General features: G+C 39.3%; 1 protein-coding gene across 4 annotated transcripts in view; it reads right to left on the reverse strand.

The window, feature by feature from the left end:
- Window positions 1-13429, reverse strand: part of KIF20B (kinesin family member 20B) — a 56311-nt gene that overhangs the window by 5866 nt on the left and 37016 nt on the right. For 3 of the 4 annotated variants that reach the window (XM_089510305.1, XM_089510302.1, XM_089510304.1), the window contains 8 exons: window positions 12802-12859; window positions 11442-11567; window positions 10491-10630; window positions 9384-9539; window positions 7844-8011; window positions 6197-6340; window positions 4047-4151; window positions 2399-2599 (listed from right to left, as the gene is read on the reverse strand). In XM_089510305.1, coding sequence (XP_089366431.1) covers window positions 2399-2599; window positions 4047-4151; window positions 6197-6340; window positions 7844-8011; window positions 9384-9539; window positions 10491-10630; window positions 11442-11567; window positions 12802-12859 — 1098 coding nt within the window. Of the gene's footprint in view, window positions 1-1072; window positions 1142-2398; window positions 2600-4046; window positions 4152-6196; window positions 6341-7843; window positions 8012-9383; window positions 9540-10490; window positions 10631-11441; window positions 11568-12801; window positions 12860-13429 lie in introns of all 4 variants that reach the window. The other variant, XM_089510306.1, reaches the window with a different exon arrangement.

Here is a 13429-nt window from a genome sequence, read left to right on the forward strand (position 1 = left end):
CTGTTTTTACACACTGTCTTTTTTCTATGCATTTTTTTCAGCCTAATTATTTAACAAAATCAAGAGGAGTTTTTTAATAGATATAAAATCAGGCTGGTAGCAGGCCAATGTATTATATCAGTAGACAAGAGATTGCTTTTTATGTACTAATTACTCATGAAGTGCAAGCCTGATACATGTCTGATAAGAGTGGTAAGTCTTTTTGGCTAGAAAGGCAGAATAATAATGACTTTAGGCAGAATGGCTACCATTCAAGTTTCATAAGGAAGGACTTGTGAGCAAGACTACGAAGAGAGACCACAAAATTCTCCCAAAGAACGGTGGCCAGTTTCTGAGACAGTAATTGCTGGTGTTTTTCATAATATTTCAATAGCTGGACCATGGTGTAATCCAGCTGGGCAATTCTTAAGCAAGAGTTCATGTTCACTGGTACTCAATATGAATTAGTTGTAACTTTAAGTCATGGAGCAAAATGCTTTTTGTGACAGAGTCACGAAATTTGAGATTGTTGTCACATGAAGGTATATACTTCTCTAACCTACAGAATGAGGTCAGGCCCTGACTTTTCTAGATATTCAAGGAATCAGGAAGAGGAAGACAACCACATTCTGGATTCACTTCCAACACCACCATTCCATGAAAACTCAACTGCCTGCCACAGTCAAAAAATCTTAATTCTGACTGCACTGTCTTGCTTTTATAGTCCCAGTTTCTATGCTAAATGACTCAAAACCTGCCTAAAAACTGTTACAAGAATTCCAAACAATTTTAGGATAATTTATTTCCATATGCTTATGGTGATAGCCCAAATGCTGAAGGATATAAGTTAAAAGGCTGGCCTATCTCAGCAGTAAAGGAGCATCTGTTCCAAGTGACGAAAAAGTATAGTAGAACAACATAGTATGCATGATACAGAAACAGAGGTGAGAGGTGGCAGATGATTCAGTGTTACTGGAGTGCTATGATCTAAATGTGTGACTGGAAGAAAATATGATGAACTAGAAAATATTGTTGAATGCTCTTATCTACAGTATCTACACATCTACAGCAAAAGCTCAAAGGGATTCAGTACCTGACTGACATCACCAGAAGTGTACTTATTTCTAATTTTGCTTTTCCAGCAACTTGGCAGTTTGTTCCTCTTGGAAAAAAAATGGTTGAGGAGAAAAAAAAAGGGTTATAATTCTAATGAGCTCACCTCTTCCAAGTGTTCATCTACAATACTGTACTTGAATTAAAGTGGACCTCTTTTGGAAATGTAATACACATGAAGTTTTATACTAACAATTATAAAGTGGCCTTAACATTTCTTATCTATTAGGTGGAATGATCCAGGACAACACACTGTGTTTCTTGGCAGAAAGCTGCCATAACATGAATGTTAATACTTAATCTGCAAGACTCCTAGTCAAATGGGAAGGTTGACACTATCTTTTATGGGCAGAACCTGTCCCAAGAATCTGTCACTCTCAACAATGCTACCCAGATATAAAGGCTGACATAAATCAAAGAGGACAAGTTGCTTCCTGGTGAGAGGTGAAATCTAAAGTGAACATTCAGATTTCATGGGCTTCAACTGATTTTTCCCTGAGAAAGACGCCTCTTTCTTAGGTTGTGTTATCTATCTGCGGCTGGGTCACCAACAAATGGTTTAAAAAGGCTACATTTGTGACTTTGACTGTGAACAGACTTCATAGATCTGTAGCCACAAATTCAGGAGTATCAGTTTCAGAAGATAAATTTGGCCAATATTTTTAATGCTATGATCCAATTTCTCAAAGAGAAAAGGAAATGAATATTTCTTATTGGTTATAAATGCAAATGCTATATTGTGTACAGCCAGCATGGTGTAGTGGTTTGAGCATTGGACTATGACTCTGGAGAACAAGGTTTAAATCCCTGCTCTGCCATGGAAACCCATTGAGTGTGCTAGGCTATCTCTTAACCTTTCTCTGAAGGCAAAGGCAAAGGCAAAAAAAAACAAACAACCCTCTGAATAAATCTTGCCAAGAAAACCCCATGATGGAATCGCCATAGGTTGGAAACAATCTGAAGACATATAACAAGAACAATAACAAGCTACTTTATGTGGATTATGTGGGACCAGTATAGGCAAAACAATATTCCAAGCAATTGTCCAGATTTTAAATGCAACACAAAACATGGCAAAACAGTTAAGCATGCCCACAACACAGTGCAATGCAATGCATGTTTACAGAGAAGCAAACCCCATGGTGTTTATCCCACTGTGTTTAATGGGGCTTACTTCCATGTATGTTTGGTTAAGATTGCAGCCCTTGGTGATTTTTCTGATAACATATATTTTTTTAAATACGATATACACTTGTTTACACAGCCATATGTCAACCAAAGTTTTTTTTAAATCAAATTTTAATACCTCATCCAACGCACTGCTTTTCCTTTTCTTTGCCTTAGGCACTTTTATAGTCACAGATGAAGGACTGCCTTGATGCTTCACTTCCATCTTATTGGGCTGCAGAGGTGTAAACTGAATCTCCATTTCAGGTTTTGGAAAACGGCTAGTTTGGTCATTTTCTGAAGAGACTTCACAAGAATCTAGGATGGAATCTGACTGGTCCTGTGGCAACAATAAAGTAATATAAAATGGAGAGATAAGGGACTGGTGGGGGGAAAACAAAACAGTTGTAGAAAGTAAGATAAGAACTTTAACACAAGCCTTGAGGGGAAAGTCAGGATGCCACATACCCAGTTTAATTTTCAGTGGCTAACATTTGCGATGAGAACAGTTGACTGGAATACTCAGAATAAAACTCTAGCTACCAAAATTTATCCCACCCAGATGGAAAGCAAGTACTGTGAACTTTTTGTTAGAGAACAGAGTGTATAAAAGATTACTATTCAATTTTGTTTACAGGTTCAGGAGTATTATATGTTAACAGAAGTCTTACCACTAGAATGTCAGTAAAACAAAACTGAGTTTATTTGCATACATGTATAGAGTCTTTCCAGTTAGGTTAGATATTAGCTTCTACTTCTTAGAAGCTGTACAGAGCTGTGTTTCTTTTACTTCACCTGCATGAGAGTAAACTTCCACAGTAGTTAGCTCTTCCCACTGCCATCACTATAGACCCTACTGTCATGCTTTTTTGGAATATCCATTGGATGCTTACAGGAATTCTCTGTGCATACAATTTGCCTTACACTGGAAACTGTGTATCCTACCCATATCATTGAACTCCAGCTGCTAGCAGGTCTAGCTGGGACAGTTAGTGATGAGGAATGTTAGGAGTTGCAGAGCAACTCCTATCTGAAAAGGTGCCCAATTCTCAGCCTCTCTTTGGCCAAAGATGGTCCCTAATCACATACAAGAGTCTCCGCAAGGAGAAGATTGCTCTGACAAATCTGAAGTAAAAATTGTAGGCTAACACACTGAGAACTGTGAATAAGGCTAACCCGTGTTGCCTCTTCTGTGTACGCATTCAATTCATGGCAGCAAGTCATCTACACTTTTTTCTGAACAAACATCTACACAATTGTGCCGTTAGAGCCTGAAATAACAATGACCTGACTGAGCTCACTAGAAGGCTCCATCTAAGGGAAGGTTTTGGAGCTTTGTGCTGAAGACAAATATACAGACACACACATACCCACACATCAAAGAATGAAATCATATTGGGGTGTAGCTACAGAGGGGCAAAATGAGGGTATTGGGTCTCCCAAACATTAATTTTCTCTTGTCCCATGAAATATTCCTTCAGTCACCAAATTTCTAGCATTGCAAAAACTTAAAACTTCACTTCAGCATTTAGAAACAGGGTTTAAGCATCCAAAGAAAAGGAGCAGGCAATGTTACCTTACTAAGGGAATGCAAACACAACAAATAGAAGAGTGCTGGATGTGAATGATTTTCAGTGTCTCGCTTTCTGCAATGCTAGAACTTTGAGGACTGAAGGAAAATTTTATGAAGAAGAAAGAATTCTTATGGAGAGGCAATGTCTATTTTGCAACCCCTCTTGTAGCTACACCCCAAGTCATAAAGCCTTTTTATGAGGATGGATCAATACCTGAATGTTTTCTGGTGAAGACCCCCTGCTAGAATTCTGTATTAGTTGGCCCATTTCTTCTGTACTGCTGCAATTTGGCAAATCACTTTGGTTTACTTCAAGCTGCTGAAGAAGGAGAAGAATGAGAATTGTAAGCATTATTCTGACTTGTGCTGAAAAGGCAAGAAGGTACCCATACAATTAAATGCCCTCATCATTCCGGCTTTAGTGACATTGCAATACCAAGCATTTAGGTTTTTTGGGAAAGGCACACTCCACCGGCTAATTTTAGTTATTTTAAAAAAACAAAATTGTGGCTCTTAACTTGGCCATGAATTTATCACCTGCCTCTCTAACTGGATTCTGTCCATTGTTTTAACAACTATTGATACTTTATGGATGTATTTATGAATAACAGATTGTATTGCTAGGGGGAAATGTTGCCTAAAACGCAATCAGAGAGCGTTCATTATAAAAAGCTCAAAAATAAAATGTATGGCATACCAGAATTTCTAATTTTATCCAGAAATGTTTTATGAACACATAGACATATATGCATCCCCAGAAACGCTAAAGTTTAAATTCAAACATCAAAGTGAAGCTACTATTGCAATATACATAATCATAGAAATAGCTTACATGAAGAGTATAAGTAGTAGCATCTTTTTATTGTTTTAGGTGGAAAAAATGCTACCAGACATACCATTTTTCCTTTTGCATTTATAGAAATTGTTGCCCTCTAGTCTTAACATATTAAGTACCAAGCGAGGGAGAACAACTGCTAGGAGGTTATCAGAAAGTAGTAGATTATTTCTGGCAGCATCTGCTCCAATTAAATATGATATGTCAAAATGCAAGTACCAGATTTTTGAGCAAGCAGAGGGAGCTGCTGAGAGGAGAGAAAACAACCAACATATCCTATATGCATTCTGAAGAAAGGTTTATTTTTTTACCTATTTCAGAAACAAAGTAGTTTCCAGTAGGGAAAATTTCTCACTAGTTATTTTGCAAAATGAAAATTACTCTGTGACTAATAGTCTATCCCATAAAATTAGATGAGATATAGATTTTTAGTTAAAATTTATAGAAAAATACTGGTGGGGTTGTACCATGAAACTAGCCAACTCAAATATTCAAATATGAGATGTGTCATTGACTGTGCTAAAATCAGCAGAACACAGAAAGAGCAATCATAATAAGCAGATGAAGAGTACAAATCTAAGTGGCAGATTGTCTACCATTTTCAACACCTGGCCAGCACACAAACAGCCAAGAGGTGGGTGCATGAAGGTGGCTTTACTGGGCTTTTCAGCAGGTCAAATCTTTATTTTTTAAATTTTCTCTCTTTATAATTAAAATTTAATTCAATCTAATTTTTAATTAAAAACTGGGGGGTTGATTTAAGGAGCGTTCTCAAGAAAACAGAGGGGCATTCAATCCCTCAAAAGCAAAGCCAGCCTGTTTCAGATGAATTTGGGGAAACACCGCTAGAAGTACAGATGTGCCTACAGAGCTTCTCACAGATGTACCAGGAGTACATGCCTTCCATTTCAGGTGGTCGACAGTCACTTTCCCCACATCCTAACCTCCCTCAGATGGCTATCTGAAAGGTTACTATGGCCTGTTACAGACTGCCAAAATAAAGCTGCTTCGGGTCTCTTTGGAGGTATGCTGTTTAAATGATGCATGCATCCTAAGAATCCGGAAGCTGCACCAAAACTGCACTCCAGTGCTTAGGAATGGAGTGTGGCTTTGGCATGACCTCCGGACTCTTAGGACCCATGCATCATTTAAACAGCATACCTCCAAAGAGACCCGAAGCAGCTTTATTTTAGCAGTCTGTAACAGGCCATAGTTACACTGTAAAAGACATGGGGTACAGTCATGACATACTAGGGTGTAAGTTTCACTGAGTGCAATTCTAAAATCCACATTTTGAAAATTTATTCTTCTGGAAGAGCTCCAGAAGAGGAGAGGAAATGGGGGGGGAGGCTCTGGGGGGGTAGAGAAAGGAGGGGAGGGGGGGTCTGGAGACACTGACAACTGGTACCTGGATCAGTCTGGTTCTTGGAGTGCATGCTAGGCATGGGGGTTACTGTTGCAGGGAAAGTGGGGGACCCACTGGGACTGGAAAAACTGAAGATGAAATATTGCCAGTATTGTAAATTTACCTGTTTACAACTAGAGATATTTTCCACTTTATTTTTTTCTACTCCTTTTCGAGTGGATGATAATGTACTCGTAAAGTTCTCACAAGTCCTTTTTAATTCCTTGGTACCATCATCAGTAAGCGCTTCAGTAGTTGTTTCAAAACCCTTTTAAAGACAAACAGGTACCAAATGTTCAGCTATAAAGATTTATCTTGAGGCAGAGCCAAAAGAGCTGACAGCTAAGGAGTCTAACAGCTAACCATCTCCTGCCTCTGAAGTGGCAATAAGGCAATAAGGAAAATAAGATGTGGATCTTCTGCACAATTCAGAAAATTATATTTATGTGAATAAACTTAGGTTTGTAACATAATATTTATGACAAAAGGTAATTAAAAGAGATGAAGGAAATAGACAATATATACCATATACAGTCGCCCCTCTGGATTCACTGACTTCCCATTCATGGTTTTAAATTGCCACGGACGGGGAGCCAAAATGGTGTGTGCGTGCAGTGCCACATGTGGAACAGCATGGCCATTAAAAACAATGGGGCGCCAAAAAAACCAACAACACAGGGCGTGAATAGTTGCCTTTTTCCCAATTTCCAGGGTGGGGGGGCAGAACAGATCCCCTGTGAATTGGAAGGGACGACTGTATACTCAACTATAAGTTGACCCCATGTATAAATTCAAGACAGGTTTTGGGGCCAAAATTTGCAATTTTGATATGACTCATGAATAAGTCAAGGGTAAAACATAGGCTCTCAGCACTCTTCCTCCCCCTCCTCAGCCTGGCTGTCTCCTCGGGACACAGCCAGGCTGGGGAGAGGCTTGAGGGGCGAGCACCTGCCCTGCTTCCCCCTCTGCAGCCTGGCTGTCCCCACAGGAGACAGCCGGGGTGAGGACAAGGCTGGGGCAAGTGTTTGCCCTTGCCTCCTCCTCCTCCTCCACAGCTCAGCTGTGGGAAGAGAGTATTACCATACTGACCCAGGTTTTTTGGGTCAATTTTTGGGGGGATGGATTTTGACTTATACAAGAGTATATACAGTACTGTATATCATAAATTATAATAAATAAAACAACACTTACTGATTTTTCACTATGACCAAAAATACAGTTCAGTCGAGCTGAAAAACCTACAGCTAGAAGAACCTATACTCTGTGGGAGTTAAGTTTAACAGGGGGCAGCTGGTGGGTTCACTGACTCCCACAGCTCCTCTGGATCGTATGAGGGTACAACTGGTTCCAAACCTATGAAGCGATAGAGTTTGGCCTCAGGAGAGTTTAGCACAGAGCAGCTGTGGAAGAAGCAACAGTAGAATCAAGAGTGGCTTCACCACTCCTGAATCAGCAGATCCACCACACTTTCCTGGAGTCTACAAAAGATCCTAAAAAGGAATGTGTGAAGGTGTTCCAATTTGTCATTGAACAGGGGCAAGAGAACATCTAAGGTGAAGGCCACAGGTGGGGTCACCACAGCAGTCAACAAGTGTGCTTGGTGCAGCCCAGATCCGAATGACAAATGGAGTGAAGGCAGTGTTCTAAAAATGTTTCCTTATGTTCAATATTTCTGCCAATTTTATGAAATCACAATAGGAAAATAATTTTCTGTGAGACTCATCAGTAGAATAAGACAGAGGGGTGGGTGGAGGGTTGATTCCACACTTACCTTTCCAGACATTTTTAGCACAGCTTTTTTCAGTTCTTCTATTTCTTTATCTTTTTGCGCATTACTTGAAACTAGAGTACTCAGCTGAACTTCCAGAGCTGCAACCAGCTGATCCCTTTCTGTACGCCATTTCTGAAGGTCATTATCTTTTTCTGTCACAAGTCTTTCCTGAAAAGAAGGGGATTATAAACTACTATAAAATTCTCTGAGTAGGAATTGTCCCCTCCATGAGTATTTTCTAGGAGTATTTTCTTTTCACTATGCTTTTTTGGGGGAGGTTCTATTTTTACTGGCTGCTTTGAATTATATGCTGCACTGTGTACTTCACAAGAAAGGCAGTAGATTAACTGGAACATATTTGCACATTACCTCACAGCTGAGTATTGGGAGATCTTTGTTTCACAAAAAGGAAAAAATGTCATCTGTCGATCTCACAGGTTGGAGAAGTTCAAATAGGACAGGAGCGGGAAAAGCACATGCTGTCAAGGCCCCACAATTTGTTTTGGAGGGGGGAGGATTTTTGCCCCTAAATGCCCCCAAAATACCTGTTAGGGCAGGGGTAGGCAACCCTTTTGAGCCGGGGGCCAGGTTGCTGTCCCTCAGACAACTGGGGGGCCGAAGCCAAAAAATAAATAAATAATTTTTTAAAAAAAATTAAATAAATAAATAAACTGGGACAAATGTAGGACAAAATTTTCAAATGGAGGGCACTTTTTTAAATAAAAAAATGGAGGACACACGAAAAATTTTGCTGATTTTTAACAAAATGTTAAGATAAATGCATGTTTCTGAGGCTTCTATAGACAATTGCCCCACCATGCCCCTCGCGCAAGACGCCGAAGGCCCCGGCGATCAGCAGCAGGACCGGGCTGGGGCCGGTCCCAAGGCCTCGCCGGGCCGCATCCGGCCCACGGGCCGCAGGTTGCCTACCCCTGTGTTAGGGAGTATGGGGCCACATCCCCCACCCCCACAATTTTAGGCCCAAAAGGCCTTTTTTCCAATAGGATTTGTAACCAAGATGTTTAGGGAATATTAATTTAGCTCAATTATGTCTGGGTTACAGCATCTTTGGGGCCTTGTCTCTATGTTTACGGAGGTCAGAGGCACCACAGGGCAGCTTCATAAGCAAATCATTGCAGTAATCCAGCCTTAATATAACAGATATATTAGGAGCTACATCTCTTAAGGTAGAGCAGCCTTACTGGATTGCTGAGTGGATAAACTGCAGGCATTTATTTTCAGCTCCTGGGATCTCTGGAAAAATGGCAGGATATGATTGCAAAGAAAAGATTCCTTACAGTAATTTAAAAATGTAATCTTGGTTAAACTATTTTAAAGTGAACAACTAAGTACAAAGGAGTTATTTTGAAAAATTAAGGCTGCATCCCTATACACGTTTGCCTCAGAGAAAATGCCATTCAGCACAATGGGGCCTACTTCTGAGTAAGCATGTATAAGTTTACCCAGGTAGATCCTTATGTTCAGAACGGTTCCCCACCCCCCATCCCATGCAAATCAAAGCTTGTTGTTTGTTACTCACTGCTTCTATTAGTTGTTTTGTGTGATGTTCTCTGTTTTCAGCAAACTTTTTCATCTCTCTGTTACGGTGAGTCTCTGCTTCTTTTGCCTGGCTTATGAGGAGCATTTTTTCTGTCAGCCACTTTTTACGATCTATTTTGTGTTGTTCTTCACATTCCTATTTTTAAAATTAACCAGGAGTTAAAACTTATTTTGGAAACAAAAAGTAATTCTTTTCTGTATAAGAATGTCAATTTGCCAGAGGGTTACATTCAAACATTTGCTAGATATTTGTTGTCCAACTATAAGAACAGATGCATTCAGATACAACATCAAGATTTAACTGAAGGGTATGCAAGTTGGTGCTCTGTTTAAAAATGATATCCCATAATTCCAAATCATTTGCCACACTGACTAGGTTATATGCAGGTTGTAGTCAAACATCTGGAGGGCATTAAGTTGCCTAACCTTGATTTAGTAGTACGAAAATGCAATATGGTATGCTTTTTGCTTATGGGCTCCTGCTGCCCTATTTGAATGCAAACAGAAGAAAATGTGAGCATTCTAATTTTATCATTTTAGCTGACCTGTGTAAAGTTAATGGGAGTCTAATGAAAGTCAGACTCTAACACAGAATAGGCAACATGTGGTTATGCTGGCGGAGTTGCAGCCCAAGCATATCTGGAGGGCCACAAATTGTCCACTCTGCCCCAACCAAGTGATGGTTGATCATTCTAACAGTGATATATTTAGAACACATGTAAAGGACAGAATAGAAACTGTAGATATAGGCATAGACACAGAGATAAATTTATTTTACTTATATGCTGTGACTGTCCAGGTTTGACAGAGACATTTCTCTTTCAGGATGGCATGAACAACTTACGAAGAGAAATCCAAGAGAGACTCACAAAAGAAGAACATTAATTTTTTGAAACAAAAACGTGAACAATACAGTTTCTGTTATCTGGTCTTAAAAGTTAAGTTTTACTTTTTCTCTAAGCCCATATGAGATTTATTCAAAATTATCAATAACCATTTATTGGCAAATAGGCACACATGAGTCCCTGGCATGGTTTGAATGAAGCCTCACACAATCTTTAAAGCACATCAAGAATCCAAATATTACCTTCAGCTTCTCCTGCAGTCTTGCTAGTTCCTCATTAAGCAATGCCGTGCTTTTTTCACATTCTGCTTTACCATTCTGTTGCCTCAAACTACTGTTCTGCTTCTCCAGCTCATGGTACTTCTTTTTCCATTCTTCCAGTTCTAAATAATAATAATAATAATAATAATAATAATAATGTACAAGACATTAAAAAGAATGTCATTATTAAATACTGTTTAAGTCTTGGTAAACCTAAATTAATGGAATTAAACATATATTTAAACTTCAAATTAATTGTTATAGATAGACCAACCTTCCCACAGCTCATACCCTCCCGATGTGATGAGCTATGTTTCACACCATACTCAGGCAGCATAACTATCAGATGGGCATAATGGAGTATAGCTCAAAGTCTCTGGAGTGTACCAAGCTGAAAAAAGTTGACATAGCTCACACATTTTTTTCCCTTGCATTTCATGACATCTAAACCGATTGTTTACTTTTTGTTTCCCTCTTCATGTGGTTATGTATAAATCTGCCAAATGAAGCATAACATCTTATGACCAAATGCATCTGAGGAAGTAGGCTCAAGTTTAGGAAAGTACATGCTACCAACCTCTGTCTCTAGTTAGTCTCAATGGTGCTGTACGATCCCCTTTGCATACTGATTTTCCAGACTAACACAGCTATATCTTTGAATTCTACTTCATGTACTGAACTCTAGTCCTTGAAAGCTTACGCCATAATAAATTTGCCAGTCTTCTTTAAAAGAGCAAACAAATTTGCTACATAGCAGTTCTTGCTGCAACAGCTATGCCTACAGAATACAAGTAGTGGACTACACTTGAAAATACCACCAGCATGGTTCCAAACAATTTAGATCAGTCAAGATGAGGAGACCTTTTTTTTACAGAGTGTATCAAAGAGATGTTGTGGAGGGGATGAGAAATGTTATTCTTCATCATCACTTACCTGAAGCACATCTTTCATTCTCTTCTAACCGAGCCTCAAGTACTTCCTCTTGTTCAGATTGAGTCTGCTCTTGCTCTTCCAAAGTCAGTTTCATATCTTTGATGATTTTATCTTTATGAGATATATCTAAATATTTTTTTTTAAAAAAACACATTTTAATTGTTTCTTTACACCTTTTCAAATATGCTTCTGCTAGATTAGCGTCTATGCTTGGGGAGGACCACAAGTTGCACTATTCCCTGTCAAAACATCCTTGTTCATCCTTCTTGTCCCAAAAGTGTGGGCTTGCCACTTCAGACTTTGTGCCAAGCACATGAAAATCAATAAGGTGGGCATTTTGATGTGATGTCAGGGCCAAATGGTGGAGCTCCTTTTCCACAAATTCACTGTACACTATTTGGCAATCTTGTTGGTTCCAACAGAATTCACTATTAGAGAAGTTATTATCTTGGCTAATTTTTAGCAATGGATTCATAATATACTGAAACCAAGATTTTCAGTAAAAGCCTTGTTAAACCTCCTTTTGATTTTATAATAGCAAACATAAGAGCAAGAACAGAATCATGTTGACGGATGTTTTGGGACTGCACCTCCCCATATTTGCCACAACTGGGTATGCTGGTTGGGGCTTCAGGGAGTTGCAGTCTAATAAAATCTAGAGGCCTGCAATGATTCCCATCCCTGTATTAGAGGGACAGATTAAACCTTTCCCTGCTTACAACATTTCATGAACAGTGACACTCAATCATTTCCTTTGCCAAGTCATGCAACATTTTTGCCCCCGTTTGGCAGAATAATTAAAGCCATTAACAACTGTTCCCAGTCTGTCGGTCAACTACTTTACTGTAAAGCATCCATCAGTGAGTATTGCTTACTATGCCTTCTCTATCTCAATGATGTCCTGTCCCATAAATGAGTACTAGACCTCACGTAGTATGTGTTAAACTAAACTGAACCTCCCTTAGCTAATGCTGGGTCCCATAAATATTTCAAGATTTCTCCTTTCAAGATGACTGCTTTGAAATTAATGAACCATTTCATTCTTATTTGAAATATGTTCACTTTTTTAACATTGCATTCTAAACTAATATTCTAAATATCAAATGTCACGTCATCAACACAAGATGTATCTTACGTAAATGAAAATCATGGCACGCTTTTCTAATAACTGCAAAGATTAATCTTTCACCTGTCATATTTATAGGCAAAACTGACAAAGTAGTTTAGAGAAAATAATGTCATTAAATCATAATAAAAACCATTAGAAGTAGTAGTAAGAATAACAGCAATAAGAGAAGAAGAGTGCCAAAAGCATGTAAAGGAAAAAAGAAATCACAAATGCATACTGGTTATTACATACCCTCACACGCTTTCCGGTACTGATGTCGAATATCCTCCAGTTTCTTATTCAGTTCTTCCTAATTTGGACAAAGAAATAGAAAGTACAACTACTCTAGAACAAAAATACTGCATCAGTATTAATACCTGACCAACTACTGAAAGTCCCATTGCACAGTGAATAAATAAAAAGGCAGTGATGGTGAACCTTTTGGAGACCGAGTGCCCAAATTTAGTGGTGTTCTCACACCAGGTATCACCTGGTGCCTGGGGGGGGGGGAAGATTTATGGGGGGAGGGACTTTCAGGGGTGGGACATCGGGGGAACACTCAGGGAAAAAATGGAGGACCTGAGCTTGGCCATGAAACCCACTGGGTGGCCTTGGACAAGTCACACGATCTCTTAGGGGAAGACAATAGCAAAAATCCTCTCTGAACAAATCTTGCCAAGAAAACCCCAGGATAGGTTCACCTTAAGGTCGCCATAAGTTGGAAATGACGTGGAGGTACACAACAACAACTTCTGCACAGAGGACTAGTCTGCTGAGGTAGATAGATAATTAAATAAGCAAATCACACTCTCTCAGCCTTAGGGGAAGGCAATGGCAAACTCCCTCCAACCCCTCTGCCCCTGTTGAATGGGGAAAATAA

The sequence above is a fragment of the Sceloporus occidentalis genome, unplaced genomic scaffold (genome assembly GCF_023333645.1).
Source record: "Sceloporus occidentalis isolate IW3139 unplaced genomic scaffold, rSceOcc1.0.p SCAF_2, whole genome shotgun sequence".
In the NCBI taxonomy this organism is placed as follows: domain Eukaryota; kingdom Metazoa; phylum Chordata; class Lepidosauria; order Squamata; family Phrynosomatidae; genus Sceloporus; species Sceloporus occidentalis.